Source organism: Eumetopias jubatus, unplaced genomic scaffold, assembly GCF_037043125.1.
Source record: "Eumetopias jubatus isolate StellerSeaLion01/CBP00866 unplaced genomic scaffold, mEumJub1_p1.0 scaffold_7, whole genome shotgun sequence".
Classification (NCBI taxonomy): domain Eukaryota; kingdom Metazoa; phylum Chordata; class Mammalia; order Carnivora; family Otariidae; genus Eumetopias; species Eumetopias jubatus.
Genome location: NW_028274813.1, coordinates 90,290,693 through 90,316,280, shown reverse-complemented (window position 1 = coordinate 90,316,280; position 25,588 = coordinate 90,290,693). Strand labels below are relative to the sequence as shown.

At 37.7% G+C, this 25,588-nt stretch overlaps 1 protein-coding gene across 1 annotated transcript in view; it reads left to right on the top strand.

Moving 5' to 3' along the window:
* SHC4 (SHC adaptor protein 4) overlaps window positions 1-25,588 on the top strand; it is a 126,682-nt gene that overhangs the window by 100,357 nt on the left and 737 nt on the right. The window contains exons 10-11 of the mRNA XM_028100364.1: window positions 5,386-5,565; window positions 19,203-19,456. Coding sequence (XP_027956165.1) covers window positions 5,386-5,565; window positions 19,203-19,456 — 434 coding nt within the window. The remainder of the gene's footprint in view (window positions 1-5,385; window positions 5,566-19,202; window positions 19,457-25,588) is intronic.

Sequence of the window (25,588 nt, the reverse complement as noted above, 5' to 3'; positions counted from 1 at the left end):
CACGACCATTGGAGAAAAGGAGCATGGTCTCCTTTTTTCCCATCAAGAACCACAAAACATACATTTATGAAGGAATTAATGAATATAGAGGTACCGTCTCAATCTTATTCAAGATATTTCTTTTTGTAAGTGTAACCTTGTCATAGAATCCAATCTATTGTTTCTATTTATCTTGGTTTTAATTCTCCTTCAAACCCAACAAACAATGTCACCCCTTATTCTTTCATGGTATATATATGCCTTAAGCCAATATAAGCAGATCCAAACTTATGAACAGACTTTATTTGGAGCCTGGAATATACTTTTCCAGAATTAGTTGATTACAGGATTAATTTTAGCCATGATGGCTATCTCCTAGACAAGTGCACCATGTTCTTGAATTCTGGTTTGCTTGTACTAGAGCTTAAATGTATATTTTGGAATGACAAATACAACGATAGAAGATTCTATTGGAAGTGCCTGTTCTTCAGTTGCACTCCAACTGTAGGATAGCCTGGAACCAGTACAGAGCTACCTTCCTTGTGGTGGCCTTGAGCTAACAGTTCATAAATGGGAACTTTTCAGAATCTTGGGGAGGCGAGAGATGGTGTTTGCAGTTTGGAAAAAGTCCTCCAGCTGGATACTTTCTTCCCCTGAAAATCACAGAGCTACAACATTTTTTCCTTAGAAAAGCAGGTTCTAAGTTCCAGTGAGGAGCCAGAATGCTAGGAAGCCATCTCCCTAGACCTCAGCCACTAAGACCGTAGAGGGATAGAAGAGCTCACCCCCTGCTCCAGGGGCCACAATAATTAAGGCCACTCCTATTGTGGTAGGAAGGACTTTGCTACTGTGGTGTCCATTCATTCACAGACACCCAGAAATCAGGTGTTCCTAGCTTGGGTCCTGCCTGTGACTACTTGCGCTTATGTTTAAAAACTATTCTGAAATTCTTGACCAGTGAGCAAATTAATAGCAGTTTCCAGAATAGCAAATACATGTATTTTATGGCTTTTCTTAGAGATTTATACATAAGCATTTGAGAGACTCCTGTACAAATAGTCTCAATAAGATTTGGCTTTTTTCCTCCCAGGACGTTTATTTGTTCAAATACTGATTTAAAACTTGAATTCCAGTATATTATAAATACTGTAATAGTCTTCTGCTGGTTGAAGAAGTTAATTATATTTATCACCAGACTTCTAAAAGAAGTCTATCCCTACTATTAAATTCCCTTATGGAAAAAATTAATTAGCAAAACAGAATAATGTTTCCCTGACCCTCAAGTTAAAATGGAAATAAGATACTTTTAATCAAAAAGACATCAAATTCCTGCAAACCCTAAAGGTTTGCACTTAAAAACTTTGGTACTGAAAGTATACACACTGTGTACACTGTGTATTTGTTTTCTGCCACCAATCTTTTCTTTGGCAGGTTGGATAGGCTCTTGGAGTAATAGTTGGCAAAAAGAAATTTTGGAATGCATAATGGCTGGCATATGTAGTTAAGCTCTTGTCATCCACACACTTGACCCAAGAAAGATTTTAAATTTGGGTATAGAGTACCCAAATTTATTTTGGGTACATATATATTTTTTAAGGCAACATTGCTGAGTTAAATATAATAGTGCAGTTGAAGAAAAGGAATGATCGTTTTCAAGAGAGACTGGGAAGGATATGAATGCTTTTGTGTAATCCTGTGGAATGGTAAACCTGATGTGGTCAGCTCATGCCATGCTCTCTAAGGGGCAGATGAGTCAATGCCCCGTGCTAAAGGTTGATTCAGAACATAGTGCTGAGAAAGGAAAACCAGGTAGACATTCAGCATCTGTTCATTCTGCTGACAAAACATTTTTCTTTTGAGCACCTGCTTCATACCAGGCATTGAAGATGCAGAAAAATCACAGATAAATGGGTTCTAGTCTCTTTTTAAGGACTCGAGGAATTTGCAGTGTCAAGGGGAAGACAGACAGACAAGGAAACAGATACCTACATTATGTTATGGAGTGGTACCTGACCCAGCCTCGGGGAGGGAGGGATGAAGAGAAAGGCTTCTTGAAGGAGGTGGGTTCAGAACAGAATCTTAAAGGGTAAATAGGGATTAGGTACAGAAAGGGATGGCAGGAGATAAGAACCATGTGCAGAGCCCCAGCATCAATGAATAAATAGGTAACTGAGCAGCTATTATCTATTAAGCAGGCACTATTCTCAGTGAGTGTCTCACCCACATTCTTTCATTTATCCTCACAACCATATTTTAAGCTAGGCACCCCCATTTTACACATATGAAAACTGACACTTAGAGACATTAAGTAACTTACCCCAGGCCACACACAACAGTAAGAAGTATCACAGGGATTTGAACTCAGGTCCATGTTAATTTAGAAGCAGACGTCTTACAGACACTTTTGATCATAGTCTACTTTCAGTAAATTTTTATCAGCAGACACTCCTAAATAAGTGATAATTCAATCACATATAAGTTATATATATATATATGCTAATATGTTATGCGTGTCTTATAACACACACACAAAAATTGAACATTTCAAAGTTAGAGTTAATGATAATAAAACATTTAAAAAATGTCTTGCTCGAACCATGAGAGACTATGGACCCTGAGAAACAAACTGAGCGTTTTAGAGAGGAGCAGGTGGGGGGATGGGTTAGCCTGGTGATGGGTATTAAGGAGGGCATGTATTGAATGGAGCACTGGGTGTTATACGCAAACAATGAATCATGGAACACTACATCAAAAACTAATGATGTAATGTATGGTGACTAACATAACATAATAAAATAAAATTTAAAAAATGTCTTGCTGACATTCATAGACAATGTTAATATGTTACGTTAAAATATGTTAATATGTTAATAAAATTATGCTAATATATTATGCATGTATTATAACACACACACAAAACAGACCATTTCAAAGTTAGAGTTAATGATAATAAATTTAAATTGTCTTTAAAAAATGTCTTGCTAATTATAGTGGCTGAATACTATCATTAGATAATATCTCAATATCTCAAGATAATATCTAAGTGTATACTGGGCTGTACACTGGGATAATGTGTCCCAATATACATTTAGAGCATTTACTGACAAAGAAAATAAACGTAAATCCACATTTCGAATCTTAATCATTTTAACTTTTGGGAGGCCAAAGTTCTGATCTAATTAGATCGTTCTTGTTTATAAGCTCATAATGCAGCTGAGGAAGAGTTTGTAATAAAAGAATGATCTTAAATCTTTGATTTATTTGCAGTGATCTTTTAGCCACTTATCCATTTACGAAAGTAAGTTTAGTTTAAACTAGATAATATAATTCATAAATCTATGTAACCAAGCAAATGGAGGAGGCTGTCATGTGTTGTAAAATGCAACAAAGAAGTGAGGTGCCCTGACCCCCTGTCCTTCTTTAGAAATCCCACGCCTCCCTCAGGATATCCCACATACGGAGTGTGATGGGGGACAGCATGATGCCCAACAGCTGGCAGACCAAGAGAAAAGAAGGAGTAGGTAGTAAGGCTGTAGTCTTCTGACTGGGCTTCCCCTATTTGGTGTACCCTTGAGTTTCTGTATTTTATAAGAATTATAGCGCTATTCGTCATGATGTGAAATCCAATATAAAGTTGGTCCTTTTGGGGCCACATTAAAGGGGTTTAATGACGGAGACAATAAAAGGACTGATGTTTTATGGTAAGACAATGAAATGTCAGTGTCACCACTTCAGATCAGCCTCGTAGGAATCTTGCAGCACATACGGACAAAAATATAAATGTACTTGTTTAAACAGAAAAACAAAAACATTCTGTCCTGGCATTCTGAGGACAGAACCATCTGGATGGTACAAAATACCTCACGCCATTAGGTACTGAAATATGGTGCTAGCATCCATTCATTCAGTAACTATTTGTTGTCATCTTATGTGCTGGGTGTGTGCTAGGAGACAGGATCCCTCCCTGCCTTCATGGAACATGCAGTCTAGATGCAGCTCAGGCATTAAACAAAATGACATAATAAAATTAATTACTCTTGTGAAAAGGGCTCCAAAGGTGAAGAACAAACTTCTAGGAAAGCAGAGAGACTTAGTGTAGTCTGAGAATGTCAGAGAAGGCTCTATTGAGAAAAGAGATGTTTAAACTGACACCTGAAGAGGGAGAGTCACAGAGAAGGCATGGGAAGAGCATGTCAATCAGAGAAGATGGCCTTACGGTGGAGATTATCCTTCAAGAAGGTCAATGTGACTGAGGGGCATGGGGGTACAAGGGAAGCTGGGTAGGCGGAACCAGGGCTTGGGGCTTGTTGAAGAGTTTGAGTTTTATCCAAAGAGCAATGGAAGGCAGTTAAGGGGTTTTTAAACCACTGAAAAATATGATCAGATTTCAGTAAAAAGATCATTTTGGCCACAGTGTATAGAATAGAATGGAAGAGGAGGGAAGAGTAAGAGGGAAGAAGGAGATTACCCGAGGGGTGAGTTCTTTCCATTAAATACCAGAATAAACATCAACAGTTGGTTTGAGGCTGAGCTTGGCAAAACAAAACTTTGGGCATAGAGAGAAGACAGACATTCCGTTCTTAATAATTTAAGTAAAGAGGCTTTTTTGAAAAACAGTTTAGGGGCGCCTGAGTGGCTCAGTTGTTTCGGCATCCAACTCCTGATTTTGGCTCCGATCATGATCTCAGGTCGTGAGATTGAGGCCCATATTGGGCTTCACAGTGGGTGTGGAGCCTGCTTAAGATTCTCTCCCTCTGCCCCTCCCACCCCAGCTGGTGTGTGTATGCTATCTCTCTAAAAAAAAGTAGGGCACCTGGGTGGCTCAGTGGGTTAAGCGTCCGACTCTTGGTTTCAGCTCAGGTCATGATCTCAGGGTTGAGGGATTGAGCCCCATGTTGCGCTCTGTGCTCAGAGCAGAGTCCACTTGTCCCTCTCCCCCTGCTTGCTCTCTCTCTCTCTCAAATAAATAGAGAAATAGATAAAAATCTTTTTAAAAAGGCAGTTTAAATAATAGATATTCAAGTTCTGTATGGCACGTGTGTTTTCTCAGTTCCTGGACTGCAGCCCTGAGCAGTGTTAAGTGCAGGTTTGTGTTGTTTGCTGGACAGTTGGCTCTCTTTTTTTCTCTGGCCATTCCTCTTGGGTCTTCCTGGTTTGTTTCCTGTCTGGTGTTGAAGCAGTGGGTCAGCTGAGGGGCCGGCAGGGAGAGTCGGAGGCCAAGGAAAGGGTGCTTTCTCTCAAAGCCTGGTGCTTATCTTGTTTTTACAGGTCAAATCTAGAAGTCAGTATTCAAATCTGTATAGGGTGGGGGTGGCTCTTCCCTTCCTATCAGTTCTAGACTCAAACATGATTTTACTTACTGTTTACAAGGTAAAAGTATGATACGTTGATCATTAATCACTATAGGTAATACACTGGAGAGAGGAGTGCAGTCCCATCGAGATGCCTCATTAATGAAGCACACCTGTCGAGTGGATTTCTTCAATGACCCCTGCTACATAAATACACAGGCTCTTCAAAGTACACTTGCCTCTGCCCCAAATCAAAGCTCAGCTTACCCCTTGGGGAGCCCATGGCACCGTGAAAGTAAGTAGCTGCTCACCATCTGTATTAGCTTCCTGTGGCTCCTGTAACAAGTTACCACAAACTGGATGTCTTGAGGCAACAGAAATTTATTCTTTCACAGTTCTGGAGTGGTTCCTTCTGGAGGCTCTGGAGGACGATCCATTCCATGCCTCTCTCATAGCTTCTGGTTGGCAATTCTTGGTGTTCCTTGGCTTATAGACACGTCAGTCTCTGTCTCAGTCTTCACATGGCTTTCACCTCTACGTCTCAAACCTCTCTCTCCTGTGTCTTCTAAGACAATACCTTTCTCTTCTAGGTCGGCCCTAAATCCAGAAAGATCTCATCTTGAGATCCTTAACTTAATTACACCTGCAAAGACCCTTTTTTCAGATGAAGCCACATTCACAGGGACTAGGGATCAGGGATTGAATGTATGGGGGCTACTGTTCAACTAACCACATTATCTCTCATTTTCAGGAAGGCTATTTCATTGGCCTCATTTTCAGGGAACAAAAAGGATTATTTCTTACTAATTGTGGAGATGTTATGGATTTCAAGGTTTTGGGACTTTGATTTTGAGTAATCTTTTCAGATACTTCGATGGCTCCCAACTTTTGGTTTCTGCTGTGTGCTTTTGCTGAAGGAAGGACTGTCAAAGCCAGGAGATAATTTTGAATTTGTTGGCTTGCATGAGGAACAGTGACTATTACTTGGCTCTGTTTAGTGATGGTTTTAATTTTATTCGTCTCAAAACTTCTTGGTGAGTCATCTATACAGCACTAAAATAAGATGGCTTTCTTCAGCCATATACTCTGAGTAAAATACAGTAAGACAAACATCATTTTCCTGCTAGATTGCTTCCAGGGGTAAATACATAAACAGGAACATAAATAAATAAAAGCAAAACAAACCAAAAGCCTACAATCCATTAAAAAATAAGTAAGCCAAAAAATGCTTTTTATAAAATATTAAAGTCTATTGGGTTCAAATTTGGGTGAGCCAAATTTGGTTCACTCCAAAGACAGAGAGCCAGTCATTCAGAAAGTCCTTTTGCTAGCCGAGGAAGTCTCTCCAGACCCAAGGGCAACTTTCCAGCTGGTGTGAGCAATGACAAGATGAAATTTAGAAGGAGATTTTGCTGAGCCTGGGCTTCATCAGACCACCTTAACTCCTAAACTAAGAAACAAAGGTCCTCATTGCCCAGCCACGTGACAAGTAAGCCATCTTCTTGTAAGCTTTCTAAGATCAGTCTTGGCACCCAAACAACCTGGTTGGATTCTCTGGAAGCAAACACCGAGATGGGGATTTGGCATGTGTGTGGGGGGGTCTTTACTGGGATCACTATCAGGAAGGGAGGGGGAGGAAGTAGGCTTGGGCAGAGGGAGAAGCAGGCCTGACAGAGCCTCAGCTAACCCTACTGAGGGTTTGTGGGGCCCACCCTACTTGTCCCACACTGGGCCCACAGGGCTGGCCCTTTACCCCACGTGTCTCAGTCTGTAGGTATAGGCTGTGTGAGGAAGGGCAAGCCTTTGGGCAAGGCAGCTCTCTGCAGGTGAGGCAGACCCTGAAGGGGCAGTCAGCAGCAGGCTGTCTGATGACATCTGGGGACTTGGTCCTTCACTGAAGAGTTATCAGGGCAGTGCATCTCCGTGTTCACCACAGAGGGTATCTTGTGTCACGGATGATGGGATATGCAGTCAATCCATATTTTTGCACAGAACTTAACTGTTCAGTGTACAGTGACCAGTGTGGATAAGGCAATATTTGTTGGAGGGATGGTTTTTTGAAAAAAAGTTTCTGGAACTCAGGTATTGAAAGTAATTTGCTAAGAATATATACTGGATAGCTTCCATTTCATGGACTTTTCGAAGCAACAATGAATTATTAGAAAACTCATTTAATGGGTAGCCCAAATGAGGTGATCTGGGATATTCGTTGATTCATAACTGCAATTCCTTTATAAACAGATCTCTAATGTTAAAAATATTTATAACTCAGCCAGGATATGGAAGCAACCTAAGTGTCCATTGATAGACAAATAGATAAGGAAGGGGTGTGTGTGTGTGTGTGTGTGTGTGTGTGTGTGTGTGTGTGTGTGTGATGGAATATTACACAACCATAAAAAGGATGAGATTGTGCCATTTGCAACAACATGGATGGACCTTGAGAGTATTAGTCAGAAATAAGTCAGACTGAGAAAGACAAATGCCGTATGATTTCACTCATATGTGGAATCTAAAAAGAAAGCAAATGAATAAACAAAAGAAAGAGCAGAATCAGACCTATAAATACAGGGGAAAAAACTGAGGGTTGCCAGAGGAGAGAGGGTTGAGGGGATGGCAAAATGGGTGGAGGAGAATGGGAGATACAGGCCTCCAGTTATGGAATGAATAAGTCATGGGAATAAAGGCACAGCATAGGGGGAAAAATCTGTATAATTTAAGCAAAGAAACGTTGCCTTTTGCCATAGACAACTAAAGGTAAAAATCAACCTATAATAACATTCCTGTCATTAGTTAAAAGTAAATAAAGCCAGTTTTGTCCAAAATTGTATTGTCAAAATGTGTTTTCACTGATTTCAGGCTTCTTTTTTCATCCTTTTGCCTCTCCCTGCATTGGTGGCAACATGTTTAATAATTTAGGCTTCGGGTACTTTTTCACTCTTTATTTCCTACTAGGCTATAATGTACCATAGCCCTCCTGGGCTTCTTGCTACCATTGCTCTCTCCAAAAAAAATTAATTCCAACTCCAAAAGTATAAATGTTGATTTAATAAAAATGAAGTAAGATGGAATAGGGATAACTTTATACATACTTTTTTGCAAAATGTCTTAAATACACTTTTTAACCTTTTCTCCTTAATGTTTCCTGCTATTTCTTTCCTTACTTCCTCAAACATCCTCGTTAGCTTCTTTAGACCTACTTAGCCTCCCTTTTCTAGACAGAAGCTTACTGATTAGTTCAGTAAGACAAAACAAAACCAAATCTAGAGACTTGAACCTAGTATCTCTCAAGCATACCTCCTGGGCTCCTCAAACCATCCTATCACACCACCAATATAAGAAAAGCTCAACACAATCTTTATTTTTATCAAACATGGCAGAAGGAAATTACTAGCATCGATATGATCTAATTTGTGTATCAATTTATTGTTTCAGTATAAGCAGTCATAACAAAGAAACTCTGTCGATATAATAGTGTAAAAAAGAGCAAAGTTTACTTTCCCAGTAGCCCACAGATTGGTGGTATAGGACTGATAAGACTGACTGCTTTGTGATTCTCAACCCCTGGCTTCTATCTCTGGTCTAAGGTGTTGCATCTCTGATCTAAGAGTTTCAGTATGGTCTGAGTTCTTTAATCTGGTCTAAGGTCTTTGATCTCTCGTCTACAAGCTTGGGCTCTCGCTATCACATGAGCATTCAGCCAGTAGGAAGACAGAAAGGCAAGAAGAGTGTGCATACATTCCTTGAAAAGACAGGACCCAGAAGTGGCAGGCATCGTTTCTTTTCACCTGCCCTCGGCACAGCTTAGATATGTGGTCATACCTAGCTTCAAAGGACCTAGAATAGTTGTTCTGGCTGGGTGGCTGTGAGCCCAGCTATAACTTAGGAACTCTATAACGTCATGCAAGGAAGAACAGATATTGGTATACAACTAACTGCCTGCTGCAAATATCCATGAGCTGTTCTTTTCACATAGAACACATTTGCCCTCTCCCAAAGGGAGACCTTGCAAATATCTCATACAATTAGTGCATCCAGTTTAAAGCCCAGGACATCTGGATGATGTGAAGTCCTCTTGATCAAAATTGGATGGGGATCCTTATTATTTGCCAAGTTGTCTGTCCCTTCCCACACCCAAAATTAGTGCTGAAAAGAGGGATAAGATAACTATAATAAAAAACATATGTTCACAAGAGGGAAGCACGCAAGACACACGGGGGTCACTGGTACATAGCAATAACCTAATCCCGTCAGTCAGGAATTGTGGAAGCCTCCCTGAGCTGGAAGTAGAGAAAATGATTTGCTTGGACTCTGGTTCAGCTTTATGAGCGGAATCTCCTTGTCCGTTGTTATCTGTGGGCCTGGGCTGTGTCCTTTGGGTTGTTCCCGTCATTATGCTCCGTGGACACATCTGAAGTCCATGTTTGAGAAAGCGCCTTTCTTAGGGGCGTCATCACCACGTTTGCAGCCTACTTTCTGTAGGTGTGGGCTTGATAAATTTAGAAGCCAAAAGCCATAGACAAGGAGGGATTGTGATTCATTGGCAATGTAATTTCTTTAAAAACTTAGTAGGATTCTACTTTATTTGCTTAGAGTCAGTTCCTCATGAAATTTCCTACGTTACTTTACTATCCTCCTATTGCCTGAAGGATGCCTTCTCTCTTTCCTGTTATTGGTAATTTTTGTGTTCTCTCTTCTTGATCAGTGTTCTTTGAGATTTATGAATTTAATTGATCTTTCTAAAGGACCCAGGTTTTGGTTTCATTTTTTCTATTGTTTTCTATTTTCTGTTTCATTGATTTCCATTTTTATCTTTTTTTATGCTTTCCTTCTACTCTTGGTTAAATTTTCTCTTATTTATCCAGTGTGTACTGTATTTTCTTCTATTGGCTTTATAGTTTTATTTCCATAATAAAATATTTACTGCACATGAACTTTATATTTTCTATGAGATAGGGGGTCTAACTTCATTTTGCCTATGTAAGTGATCCAATTTTGCAAACACCATTGACTAAATAATCTCCTCTTTTTCTAATGTCACCTTCCATTGGACTAGATTCTTTCCATGTATGTGAATCTGTTTCTGGGCCTTATTGCCCTACTTATGTGTTCTATACCAGTATATTAATTAGTATGGCTTTGTAATATATCTTAATAGACATAATTCTTCCTTTATATTACAAATAATTTTTCTCTGGGTACTATCTCAAACTTTCACTTATTATTAACATTATACCAACTTTTTAGACACTTTGCAGAGGTGAATGTATTTTTCCCCTCAATAATTCAAATAAATTCCTATTTTATAATTTTCATACACCCAAGATTCCATATTGATAAACAATATATGGTCAATTCCCATAGTTCATGGATTCCATATGTGAGAATTTGTTTACTTGCTGATATGTATTTGTAACCCCCAAATACTCATGGCACTTTTTTGGTCGTATGTAGACATGCACAGAGCAACAAAAAATTTGAGTTGTCCCACGCACACTTTTCCAGTTAAGGTCAAACAAGGTAATGCTCTACCTTCTTGTTCCAGCTCTCATATGGGTAAAGAAGTATCCTTTTGCAGCCCATTTAGTGCCATGTATTTTGCATTTTTGTGCTATTTGTTGATGATTTTGCTCTTTAGAATAGTCTCTGAGTGTTGTGCCGAAGTGCTATCTATTGTTCCCAAGTGCAGAAGATTGTGATGTACCTGATAGAGAAAATCCACATATTGGATAAGCTTCATTCAGGCAGGCATTGGCTGTAAGTTCAGTGTTCTTGAATCAACAGTATATATGAAATAAGGTGTCTTTAAACAGGAACACACATAAAACAAGGTTATGTATTGATCGAATGATGAACATGTTCTGACCTGAGGCTTGGAGGAACCTAACCCTGGGAACAGTGTTTCAGTTTTGACTAATTCAGCGTTCGTAGCAACTTTGTAAAAAAACAAACAAACAAACAAACAAAAAACCTACCACCAATGAAGAGAATTAACTACTTACAGTCCTCTCAAATCACAGATGGAGTCTTTTAACATGATGTGGTGGGGGAAGGGTTGGCTTTTCTTCCCACAACAGAAAACTGAAGATTGTTCCCCCAACCCCAACACTTTTCTCACTAATTTAATCCCTCTTCTGAATTTATCTTTAGTTATATGACTATCCTGACATTTGTATACATTTTTTTATTTTATAAATAGATTTTTTAAAATTCAAAAGTAACACAAGTGCTCATGGAAGAAATCCAAATAATAAATATGGTATAAAAATTAAGATAAAATGTACCTCCTCAAGTTTCAATACTGGATTCAACTCCCTAGATAGTAACAGTTTCTTCTGATTACTACCAGAATGTTAATGCATAGTTAAGTATCTATCTACCTACTTATGCGTGTCTATCCATCTAGATACCTACCTGTCATCTATCTCCTTTAAAAATAAAGCTATTTTCTTTCTATACTTGCTTACTTCACTCTTCCATTTTAGACATTTGTCCAAATTAGCATGTAATATTCTTATTATTTTCTTTTTTCCAGTTTTACTGAGATATAATTGACATATAACATTGTACTAGTGATTTGATATATGTATATATTGCAAAATGATTAACACACTAACTTTAGTGTGGTATCCATCCGTCACCTCACGTAGCTATAAAATTTCTTTTCTTGTGATGAGAACTTTGAAGATTTACTCTCTTAGCAACTTTCAAATATGCAACACAGTGTTGTTAACTATAGTTGCAGTTATATCCCCATTCCTATTTATCTTATAACCGAAAGACTAACTTTTTACCACCTTCACCCATTTCTCCTACCCCCAGTCCCTGCCTTTGGCAATCATCAATCTGTTTTCTGTTTCTGTGAGGTTTTTTTTTTTTTATTACACATATAAATGAGATCATACAGTATTTGTCTTTCTCTGTCTGACATATTTCACTTAGCGTAACACCCTCAAGTTCCATCCATGTTGCAAATGGCAGGATTTCCTACCTTTTTATGGCTGAATAATATTGTGTGTGTGTGTATGTGTGTGTGTGTGTGTGTGTGTGTGTAGAATCAACCAATCACATTTCCCTTATACATTCATCCATCAGTGGATATTTAGGTTGTTGCCATGTCTCAGCTTTTATAAATCATGCTGCAGTGAACATGGGGGCACAGGTATCTCTTTGAGATAGTGATTTTGTTCCTTTGGATATATACCAAGAAGTGGAATTTCTGCATCATATAGTATTCTACTTTTAATTTTTTGAAGAACCTCCATACCATTTTCCATAGTGGCTGCAGCAATTTACATTCCCACCAATAGTGCATGAGGGTTTTTTTTTTCTCCACATCCTTGCCAACATTTATTTCCCATCTTTTTGATGATAGCCATTCTAACAGGTGTGAGGTGTTATTTCATTGTGGTTTTGATTTGCATTTCTCTGATGATTAGTGAGGTTGAGAACCTTTTTATGTACCTGTTAGCCATTTGTATGTCTTCTCTAGAAAAATATCTATTCAGTTCCTCGGATCATTTTTTTATTTGGATTGTTTAGGGTTTTTTGCCATTGAGTTGTATGTGTTCTTTGGATATTAACTCCTTATCAGATCAATGATTTGCAAATATTTTCTATTCCATAGAAAATAGGTTGCCTTTTTGTTTTGTTTATGGTTTCCTTTGCTGTGCATATTTTTGTTTTGATGTGGCCCTTACCTGTTTATTTTTGCTTTTGTCGCTTTTACTTTTGGTGTCAAATCCAAAAAATCATTGTCAAGACTGATGTCAAGGAGCTTACACTTTATGTTCTCTTCTAGAAGTTATATGGGTTCAGGTCTTACATTCAAGTCTTTAATCCATTTTGAGTTGGTTTTTGTGTATGGTGTAAGACAGGGGTCCAATTTCATTCATTTGCATATGGCTGTCCAGTTTTCTCAACATCATATATTAAAGACACTATTCTTTCCGCATTGTATGTTCTTAGCTCCTTTGTCATAAGTTAATTGGCCACATAAGTGTCGGTTTATTTGTGGGCTTTCTATTCTGTTTCATTGATCTATGTGTCTGTTTTTTGTGCCAATACCACACTGTTTTGATTACTATAGCTTTGTAATATAGTTCAAAATCAGGAAACATGATGCCTCTAGCTTTGTTCTTTTTTCTGGAAATTTGCTCTGGCTATTTGAAGCCTTTTGTGGTTCCACACAAATTTTAGTATTGTTTGTTCTCGTTCTGTGAAAAATGCCATTGAAATTTTTGATAGGGATTGCATTGAATCTGTACATTGTTTTGGGTATTATGGATATTTTAACAATGTTAATTCTTCCAATCTATGAGCACAGACTATTTTTCCATTTATTTGTGTCTTTAATTCTTTCATCAATGTCTTAGAATGTTCAATGTACAGATCTTTAACTCCCTTGCTTAAATTTATTCTTAAGTATTTTATTTTTTAAGTTTTATTTATTTAAGTAATCTCTACACCCAATGTGGGGCTTGAACTCACAATTCTGAGATCAAGAGTCACATACTCTTTGTTTTTTATTTTTTTTAAAGATTTTATTTATTTATTTATTTATTTGAGAGAGAGAATGAGAGAGAGAGAGCATGAGAGGGGGGAGGGTCAGAGGGAGAAGCAGACTCCCTGCTGAGCAGGGACCCCGATGTGGGACTCGATCCCAGGACTCCAGGATCATGACCTGAGCCAAAGGCAGTTGCTTAACCAACTGAGCCACCCAGGCGCCCACATACTCTTTGGACTGAGCCAGCCAGGTGCCCCAGTAGATTATTAATTTTGATGCTATTGTAACTGGGATTGTTTTCTTAATCTCTCTTTCTGATAGTTTATTAGTGTATAGAAATACAACTAATTTTCATAGATTGACTTTGTATCCTACAACTTTACTGAATTCATTTATTAGTTCTAATGGTTTTTTTTTTTTTGGTGGAGTCTTTAGGGTTTTCTATGTATAATATTATGTCACCTGCAAATAGAAACAGATTTACTTCTTCCCATTCAATTTTTATTTCTTTTATTCTTTTTATTTTTATTTTATTATTTTTAAATTTAATTATGATTTTTAAATTTTATTCCTTTTATTTCTTTTTCTTGCCTAATTACTCTGGCAAGGACTTCCAATACTATGTTGACTAAAAGTGGGGAGAGTGGGCATCCTTTTGTTCCTACTCTTAGAAGAAAAGCTTTCAGCTTTTCACTGATGAGCATGATGTTAGCTGTGGTCTTGTCATATATGGCCTTTATTATGTAGAGGTACATTTCCATCATACTGACTTTGTTGAGAGCTTTTATCATGAGTGGATATTGAATTTTGTCAAATGCTTTTCTGCATCTTTTGAGATGATCATCTGGTTTTATCCTTCAGTAATGTGGTGTGTCACATTGATTGATTTGTGGTTGTTGAACGATCCTACATCCCTAGAATGCATCTCATTTGATCATGGTGTATGATCTTTTCCTTTTGATGTGTTGTTGAATTTGGTTTGCTACTATTTTGTTGAGGACTTTGCATCTATGTTCATCAGGGATATTGTCCTGTAACTTATTATTATTATTTTTTTGTGTTGTATCCTTGTCTGGTTTTGGTATCAGGGTAATGCTGGCCTTGTAAAGTGAGTTTGGAAGTGTTACCTTCTATTTTTTTGGAAGACTTTGAGAAAGATTGGAATTAATTTCTCTTTAAATGTTTGGTAAAATTCACCTGTGAAGCTATCTGGTTCTGGACTTTTCTTTGCAGGGAGGTTTTTGATTAGTAATTCAATCTCTTTACTACTAATTCATCTGTTCAGATTTTTTATTTCTTCATGATTCAGTCTTTTTTTTTTTTTTTTAAAGATTTTATTTATTTATTTGACAGAGAGAGACAGCGAGAGCAGGAACACAAGCAGGGGGAGTGGGAGAGGGAGAAGCAGGCTTCCCGCTGAGCAGGGAGCCCGATGTGGGACTCGATCCCAGGACCCTGGGATCATGACCTGAGCCGAAGGCAGACACTTAACGACTGAGCCACCCAGGCGCCCTTCATGATTCAGTCTTGACAGTTTGTATGTTTTTAGGAATTTACCCATGTTTCTAGGTTATCCAATTTGTTGGCATGTAATTGTCAGAGTAGTCTCTTACAATCCTTTGTATTTGTGTGGTTCACTTGTAATGTCTCCCCTTTCATTTTTAATTTTATTTGAGTCCTCTCTTTTTTTTCTTGGTAAGTATAGCTAAAACTTTATTTTATTTATCTTAGTTTCATTGACTATTTTGTGTTGTCTTTTTACTTTCTATTTCATTTATTCCTGCTCTGATCTTGGATATTTTTTTCTTCTATTAAATTTGGTCTTAGTTTGTTCATTTTAGATTAGGCTTCAGTGTATAGTTAGGTTATTTATTTGAGATCTTTCTTTTTTCTTAATATAGGGTTAATTGCTTTGAACTCAAACTGCCTTTGATAGCATCCCATAAATTTTGGTGTGTAGTATTTTCATTTTCATTTGTCTCAAGATATTTTCTGATTTATCTTTTGATTTATCCTTTGACCTATTTGTTGTTTAGTAGCATGCTGTTTAATTTTCACATAGTTGTGAATTCCCAAGTTTTCTTCTTGTAATTGATTTCTAGTTTCATATCATTGTGGTCAGAAAAGATGCTTGATATTATTTCATTCTTTTAAAATTTATTAAGTCTTGTTTGTGGCCTAACATATGATCTATCCTGGAAAATGTCCCATATGCACTTGAAAAGAATGTATATTCTATTGCTTTTGGGGGAAATGTTTTGTAAATGTCTGCTGAGTCAATCTGGTCTCATGTATAGTTTATGTCCAAAGTTTCCTTACTGATTTACTGTCTGGATGATCTCTCTATTGTTGAAAATGGGATATTGAAGTCCCCTACTTCTACTGTGTTGCTGTCTATTTCTCCCTTCGAGTCTGTTAATATTCACTTTACATATTTATGTCCTCCTATGTTGGATGAACAAAGCTTTGTTATTTTCAATTGTTTTATAGTATTCTATTGTATGAGTACATCGTAGTTTATATAACCATTTCCTTACTGATGGACATCTAATTTTTTTCAGTCCTTTGCTAATATAATCATTACTACCCAAAAATATCTAGTTGCATGTGCTTTTTATTTTTTTTTATTTTTTTTAAAGATTTTATTTATTTATTCATGAGAGAGAGAGAGAGAGGCAGAGGGAGAAGCAGCCTCCCAAGGAGCAGGGAGCTCGATGCGGGACTCGATCCCAGGACCCTGGGATCATGACCTGAGCTAAAGGCAGACGCTTAACCATCTGAGCCACCCAGGCGCCCCTGCATGTGCTTTTTAAAAATTGAGTGCATCAATATGCTACCTTCACAGTTCACATTGGTTTCTTTAAATGTCTCATTCTTTATCATTGGGAATACTTGTAATTGTTTAATCTGATTTTGCATGTCAGACTTTTTTCTCCCTTAAGCCATATGCCTCCTCTCTGAGGTTTTGCCCATCAGCTGCTTATGGGTGTGGATATTCATATCTATCTTGAGCTTTCCTGAATTTCGGATTGTGAACAATATGTCTTCAGTTGCCATAGGAACTCCAAGATGACATGATTACTTTATTCCATGATTCCTATCACTTTTTTTTTCTTTTTTAGGTCTCAATTAAATACAGAGCAGCCTTCCTTGTTGCTTTCTTAACCTCCACTACTTCTGAGAAAAGATGTTATTAATTATATCAAGTCAATAACTTATTAAATTTTGTAGGGCAATTTTATATAAATAACTAGATTTAAGTTATTATTGTCTTTCTCAAAGTCTACATTATGTAAGAAAGGAGTCGATAATAGGTAATGCACCACAATGTTAAAGACTAGCTGTAGTTGGCGATGGGACCATAGGTGGTTAATTTTCTTTGTTTCTCTGTGTTTCCCAGATCTTAAAAAAGTCGCATGCCTAACTTTTAAAATTAAAACAAAAATTTTTAAAAAATCTGTTAGATATTCTGCTTTTAGGAAAATTAGACTTTCAGTAAATGCTGAGATGATTGAAATGTCCCAATACAGTGTATGTTGTTATTGTGTGAATTTGGGAAACTGTGTTAGGAAAATATTGTCCATATCCTCAGGTTGGCCCATGATCTGTTGCCTCTTTTCAAGATGATATAATGTCTGTTTTTCTTTTGTTTTGTCCTTGTCCAAAAGCTCTCCACCCTTATCTCAGAATAAACTGGAAGCCATCATGCATTACGATGTGTGTGCCCACACACACGCATGCAAGCATCTGTCTTCCACTCACACACTTTCCCTCTCACTTACACAAACACATACACAGCTACTTATCAGAGTTCTCTGTTACGCCTGAAAGCGCGCAGCACTAAGGCCAACTTCATTTATTATTCATCAAATTTGGACACATTTCTTCAGCCTTTTTCTGGCAACAGTAGATAGATCTGATTGTTAGTAGAGGAGAATATTTTCAGCCATTTAAATACAGACTAACGATATCTTCAAAAAGATATATTTGTGAATGCTGCATCATAATTGTGCTATGCAGAGAGAAGTTCCTAAGTAGAGACAAAACTATAACATATTAATGGGAGACTTGGGTTATGTCTACAGGGCCCTGGTTGCCTATGTCAATGACTTCATGAGATTGCCACATATAAGTTATAAACTTAGAGTTAAGAGGATTTCTCATTTGTGAGACCCTTGCATAAGGACATGGAAATACAACTTTGCATTTATAAAGATGAAAGCTGGTTTCTATGCAGAGGACCCTTTGCATTTTAAAAAAGTCTGATTTCTGTGGTTATTTTCCTAGTAAATTTGCCATATAAAACATAAAACTTTTACGTGGATTCAGACCTAAGAATTTTATGTTATTACTTCTGCATAGCTGTATATCATCCTGATAGTCTTGCTAACTATTAGGGACCATTATAGGTACTACAGAAGTAGAATGGTTAGACCAATTTTGAAAACTGAAAGATTTTCACATTCAAGGCAAGGGTCTTAGGGTGTGGTGATTAAGAACTTGGACTTTAGAGTCAAATAGATCTCATTTCAAAGTCCAGATTTATAACATATATAGTAGTGTGACTTCGGGTAAGTCATTTAGTCTTTAAAATCCATTTCCTTGCCATATTTTGAGAATGAGACAAGATAATATGTAGACAGCATTGAGCAGTACCTATCATACTTGATAAATGGGAACTACACAATAATTATTATCACTGTGAGTATCAATAATACAATTAAGTGCCACCTGGATATATCTTCTCATCCCCACTGCCCTCAAATCTCGGTAATATTTATTCTGCAGAACCATGGGGAACTGCCTCAGACCAGGACCTCCCTGATGTTTTGCCTTCTTTTACCTGATTAATGCTGCTTTGTCCATGCAGGTGAATGACACAAACACCAGAGTGGTCACTTAATAGGAATGCTGTTAGGTTCAGCATAGCTTTGAAGTTTGGGGTCAGAAGCACCTCTGAAGCACATTAGTAATTTGATTTAAAAATAAAAAGCTAAATACTAAAAAGTGCACAGAGTCTGAAGTTACTGTAGGCATTTTCAAAGAGTTTGGGAATGTTTTAGAAGTTATCTGTGATCTGGGTACTGCATAAGCTTCTTTTTCTTTAACATACAGACCCTGGGACATAAAGTGCCTCTCTCTGCAGTTATGAAAGCAGTTCTCGTGGGTCAGTTCCATTTCTCATCTGAAAGGAAAACTCCTGCACTAGGGCAAGCCTTTCCTGGTAACAGAAGCCAAAGGCAATGTTTGGACCTACCATTAAATTAAAGCCTGTTGCAAGTTCTGGAAACAAAAAACCCCATTTGTTCCAGAAGCAGCATTATTTAAACAGTGCATGGCACACAGTAGGGCCTCAAGTTGTATGTGCTGAATGAATGCATGGAAGAGGAGGTAACTTGCTGATGTCTCTATTTATGTTTCGACTCTAGAAGCACCAGAAACTGTTCAGCCAGGTGCCACGGCCCAGCCTGCCAGCTCACATTCTTTGCCCCATATTAAGCAGCAGCTGCGGAATGAAGACTGCTACCATGGCAAGCTGAGCAGGAAGGCAGCAGAGAGCCTCTTGGTAAAGGATGGGGACTTTTTGGTTCGAGAGAGTGCAACATCTCCTGGCCAGTATGTGCTAAGTGGACTACAGGGAGGCCAGGCAAAGCATCTTCTCCTGGTGGATCCTGAAGGCAAGGTATCATTGACTTCTTATTATGGTTTTCACAGGATATTGTAATTAAGGTTATTCTGAATGATTGGTCCAAACCCTCATATTGAAGCATGATAAAGCTAAGGGTTTCCTTTCTCTTGAACCCTCTAGCTGGACCAGGAAGTGTTAACTAAGGACTAGTGGAGGGGTTTGAGAGGGAGCCACCCTGGAGGATCAAGTAGAGGACAGCTCTTTCTGCCCTTCTCGCTTCAATTCAGAGAACTAAGTGAATACCGACTACATGGAAGTACAAGGACTCACAGTTGACCATTGTTCAGTATCATAGACATTGTCCTTGCTATCAGAGTGCTTATAGCTTATAATTTCATAAAACAGATGCTTAAATTATAGCACAAGTATGAATGACATAAGAATGGTTCAACCAAAGCATTATGGTGTTTTTCAGGATAGAGGAGTGCTGTGTTTGAGGCAAACTAAAGGCCTTGCAGGGTCTAACATGTAAGATGAACCTTGAAAGACAGCAACATTTTAAAAGAGGTACATTTGGAGCATAGGGAAGGAAGTGCAAGAACAGACAGAGCAGAAGAATGGCATTAAGCCAATAAAAAAATGTATGGCTAGTCAGAGGACGCCTGTAGACAGAAATCATCCTGGATAAAACACAGTTAACAAAATGGTAATAGTCTTTCCCTATTAATTAGTTTAAATGTAAATTGATTAGGCTTCTCAGTCAAAAAATATAGAATAGCTGAATGGATATAAAGCAAGATCCGAGTATATGCTGTCTAGAAGAGACTCACTTTAGATTTAAGGACATGAATAGTCTGAAAGTGAAATGATGGATAAAGATATTCCATGCAAATGATAACCAAACAAGAGCAGGGGTGGCCATACTTGTATCAGACAAAGTAGACTTCAAGTCAAAAACTGTCAAAAGAGACAAAGAAGGACATTATATAGTAATACAAGAATCAATTCACCAGGAAGATATAACAATTATAAATGTATATGCACCCAACATCAGAGTACCGAGATATATGACACAAACATTGACAGAACTGAAGGGAGAAATAGTAACACAATAATAGTGGGAGACTTCAGTGCCCCACTTTCAGTAATGGATAGAACGTCCAGTCAGAAGGACTTGAACAACAGTGTAGACCAAATGGACCTAACAGGCATATACAGAACATTCCACCCAATAGCAACAGAATATACATTCTTCTCAAGCATACTCAGAGCATTCACATGTTTGACCACAGATAACTAGGATGGATCACATATTAGGTCACAAAAACAAGTCTTGGGAGATGTAAGAAGACTGAAATCATACCAGGTATCTTTTCTTATCACAATGGAATGAAGCTAGAAATTAATGGCAGAGAGAAAGTTCACAAATAGGTGGAGTTAAACAACACACTCTTAAACAACCAGTGTCAAAGAAGAGATCAAGGGGAAATTAGAAAATATCTGGAAACAAATGAAATGAAAACACAACATACCAGAACTATGGGATGCAGCAAAAGGAATATGAAGGAAGTGGATGGTGATAAATGCCTTCACTGGAAAAAAAAAAAAGATCTCAAATAAACACTCTAACTTTATACCTCAAGAACTATAAAAAGAACAAACTAAACCCAAAATTAGCAGAAGAAAGGAAATATTTCAGATTACAGCAGAAATAAATGAAAGGGAATAGAAAAATAATAGGAAAAATCCACAAAACTACAAGTTGGTGTTTTGAAAAGATACACAAAACTGACAAAACCTTTAGCTAGATTGGCTAAGAAAGCAAGAGGGAAGACTCAAATAAAATCAGAAAGGAAAGAAGAGACATTACAACTGATGCCAAATTAAATGATTAAATTATTATATTAAATTAAATGATTGTAAGAGATTATTAAGAACAATTATATGCCAATAAATTGGATAACCCAGAAGAAATGGATAAATTCCTAAAAACATCCAAACTACCAAGACTGAACCATGAAGAAATAGAAAATCTGAACAAATTACTAGTGAGGAGATTGAATCACTAATCAAAAACTGTCCAATAAAAAAAAGTCCAGGACCTGATGGTTTCACTTGTAAATTCTTTTATTTTATTTATTTATTTATTTATTTTTAAAGATTTTATTTATTTATTTGACAGAGAGAGACACAGCGAGAGCAGGAACACAAGCAGGGGGAGTGGGAGAGGGAGAAGCAGGTCTCCTGCTGAGCAGGGAGACTGATGTGGGACTCGATCCCAGGACCCTGGGAGCATGACCTGAGCCGAAGGCAGACACTTAACGACTGAGCCACCCAGGCGCCCTGTAAATTCTTTTAAACATTTAAAGAATTAATGTCAATGCTTCTTAAACTTTTCTAAAAAAAATGAAGAGGAGGGGTGCCTGGGTGGCTCAGTTGGTTAAGCATCTGCCTTTGGCTCAGGTCATGATCTTGGGGTCCTGAGATCTGCCCTCCCCCACCATATGGCTCCCTGCTCAGTGAGGAGTCTGCTTCTCCCTCTGCCCCTCCCCCCACTTGTATTATCTTGCATGTTCTCTCCCTCTCTCTCTCAAATAAATAAAATCTTTCTAATAAATGAAGAGGAAAAAAATAGTTAAAAACTCATTTTATGAGGCCTTGGATAAAAATCATATGGTCATCTCAATAGATGACCAATAGAACAGAAAGCATTTGACAAAACTCAACATCCTTTCATGAATAAAAAAAAAAAACAACAACACTCAATGAACTAGGAGTAGAAGGAAATTACCTCAGCATGACAAAGGCCATATGTATAAAGCCTACAGCTAATACCATGCCCACAGTGAAAAACAGAAAGCTTTTCCTCTCACCATTTTTATTCAACATAGTACTGGAGGTACTATCCAGAGAAATTAGGCAAGAAAAAGAAATAAAAGGCATCCAAATTGGAAAGGGAGAAGTAAAATTATCTGTTTATAGATGATATAATCTTATATGTAGACAATCCTAAAGATTCCACAAAAAACCTGTTATGACTAATAAACAATTTCAGCAACATTGCAGCATACAAAAATCAGTTGCATTTGTATATAATAGTAATGAACAATCTGAGAATGAAATCAAGAAAACAATCTCCTTTACAATACCATCAAAAAGAATAAAATACTTAAGAATAAACGTAACCAAGGAGGCAAAAGACTTACACGTTGAAAACTATAAAACAATGCTGACTGAGAGAAATTAAAAAAGACACAAATGGAAAGACATCCCATGTTCATGGATTAGAAGATTTAATATTGTTAAGATCTCCATATTACCCAAAGTAATCTACAAATTCAATGCAATCTCCATAAAAATTCTAATAGTATTTTTTTATAGAAATAGAAATACACTCTTAGTATTCATTTGGAACCACAGAGGACCCTAAATAGCCAAAACAATCTTGAGAAAGAAAAATAAAGCTGGAGACATCACACTGATTTCAAAGCTACAGTAATCAAGCTGGTATGGTACTGGCATGAAGACAGACATAGAGACGAATGGAACAGAATAGAGAGCCCAGAGATAAACCTATGCATATATGGCCAAATGATCTTTGCAGATATTGCCAAGAATACACAATAGGGCAAGAATACTCTTTTCAACAAATGGTTTTGGGAAAATGATATCCATATGCAAAAGAATAAAATTAGACCCCTAGGGTGCCTGGGTGGCTCAGATGGTTAAGCGTCTGCCTTCAGCTCAGGTCATGATCCCAGGGTCCTGGGATCAAGTCCCGCATTGGGCTCCCTCCTCCTTGGGAGCATGCTTCTCCCTCTGCCTCTCTCTTTCTCTCTCTGTCTCTCATGAATAAATAAAAATCTTTAAAAAAATATTAAAAAAAATTAGACCCCTATATTACACCACACACAAAAATTAACTCAAAATAGATTAAAGACTTATATGTAAGATCTGACACTGTAAAACTAGGAGAAAACATAAGAGGACAATTTCATAATATTGCTCTTGACAATGATTTCTTGCATATAACACCAAAAATACAAACAAATGCAAAAACAGACAAGTGAGACTATATAAAACTAAAAAATTTCTGCACAGCAAAGAAAACAATCAACAGAGTGAAAGACAATCAGAATGGGAGATAATATTTGCAAACCATCTGATAAGGGGTTAATTTTCAAAGTGCATAAGAAATTTCTACAACTCAATAGCAAAAAAAACAACTGATTTAAAAATGAGCAGATGACTTGAATAGTCATGTCTCCAAAGAAGATCTACATATGGCCAGCAGATATTTTAAAAGATGCTCAACAACCATAATCATCAGGGAAATGGAATCAAATTCACAGTAAGATATCACCTCACCCCTGTTAGGATGGCCATTATAAAAAACAAACAAACAGAAAAGAACAAGTTTTGGTGAGGGTATACGGAAATTGTAACCCTTGTGCCCTGTTCATGGGAATGTAAAGTGGTGTAGCTACTGTGGGAAGCGGTATGGAGTGTCCTAAAAAAATTAAAAATAGAACTCCTATATGGTCCATATTTATTGGATGGGTTTTTATCCCAAAAGAATGGAAATAAGGACCTTAAAGAGATATTTGCACTCCCATCTTCATTGCAGCATTATTCACAGTGGTAGGAACAAGTTTAATGTCCCTTGATGGATTAATGGATTAAGAAAATGTGGGGTGTGTATACATACACATGCATACAACGGAATACTATTCCGCCATAAGAAGACGAAAGTCTGTCACATGCTACAACATGAGTGATACTGGAGAATATCCTGCTAATTAAAATAAGCCAGCCACAGAATGACAAGTACCGCATGATTCCAAGTATATGAGATATCAAAGTAGTCAAACTCATAGAAAGAGAAAGTAGAATGGTAGTTACCAGGGCCCGGTGGGGAGGAGGAAACAGGTTGTTGTTGTTTAATGGTTATAGATTTCAGTCACGTAAGATGAAAAATTTCCAGGGATCTGCTGTACGGCATTGTGCTTAAAGTTAACTACAGTGTTGAACACTTAACAACTTGTTCAGGGGCTACATCTCATGTTATGGTTTTATTATCTCTCTCTCTCTCTCTCTCTCTCTCTCTCTCTCACACACACACACACACACACACACACACGCACACACACGTTCCTGTACACCTTGTGACTGGGGCCGCAGCAGCCCATATTTGCCGTGTGTAAACCTGGGCAAATGGTGGAAAGCTCATGGAGTGCAGGGGGCCGTGATCAACTAGGAAGAGGGACAGTCAAATGCAGTTCCAGTCAATTGCTGCCATTTGGAGTAAGGGCCCAGGGTAGCCAGATGTGATTTTCCCAAAGAAGCCACAAAACGAAATTTTTACAGGAGATCTCCCCATTTTTAATTCAAAATACTTAAAAACTCTCTGTTGGGCACCTTCTACCTTAAACCGTCCCCCCACCCTCCCCAGCAAACGAAAACATCTCCTGGTATGTTTTGCTGGAGAGTGGATAGTTTATAATCCCTGCACTGGAAGATTAACTCGACATTTGTCTGCAGGATTGCTTAAAGAAGAAAGTAATTAGGGGATTCTAGGTAAAAACTGGTGAAAGCCTGAACCAGAATGGAGGTAGGAGAAATAGAGAGAGGAGGGCAAAGTGAGCTGGAACTTACACCACAGACTGGCAGGACTGATCAACTGATTTGACAAGGATTGGCATTGAGATGAAGGAGATCGAAATGTTTTCAAGGCTTGGAGCCATTTCAGAGTAAGTGGGAAACCTTGTGCCCTTTTCTTCTTAATCCTTGAGTGCGTATTTCCCAAGAATAGGGATATTCTTTTACACAGACACAGTACAGTGATCAAAATCAAGAAATTTAAACATTGATACATTACCATGATCTAATTCATAGTTATATTCAAATTAGGTCAATTATTCCAAAAAATGTGTGTTTCCTTTAATATGCTGAAAACCAGTATCTAAACAGAACTAAATAATCCCTTGTTAGAGAGGTAGCAGAATCATGTAGCAAGGTATTCTCTGGCTGCATGATTTCCTGCTCCTGGGCAGTTCTCAGCCACCCTCCACACAGGAGTATATTACGGCCAGTGGCGTCATGATGGAGAGTAGTATCTTCTGCTCATGCCCAGGGTGAGGACACAGTAATACCAGGGAGGAAAGTCCTCAGGAGAAAGCAGGTGCA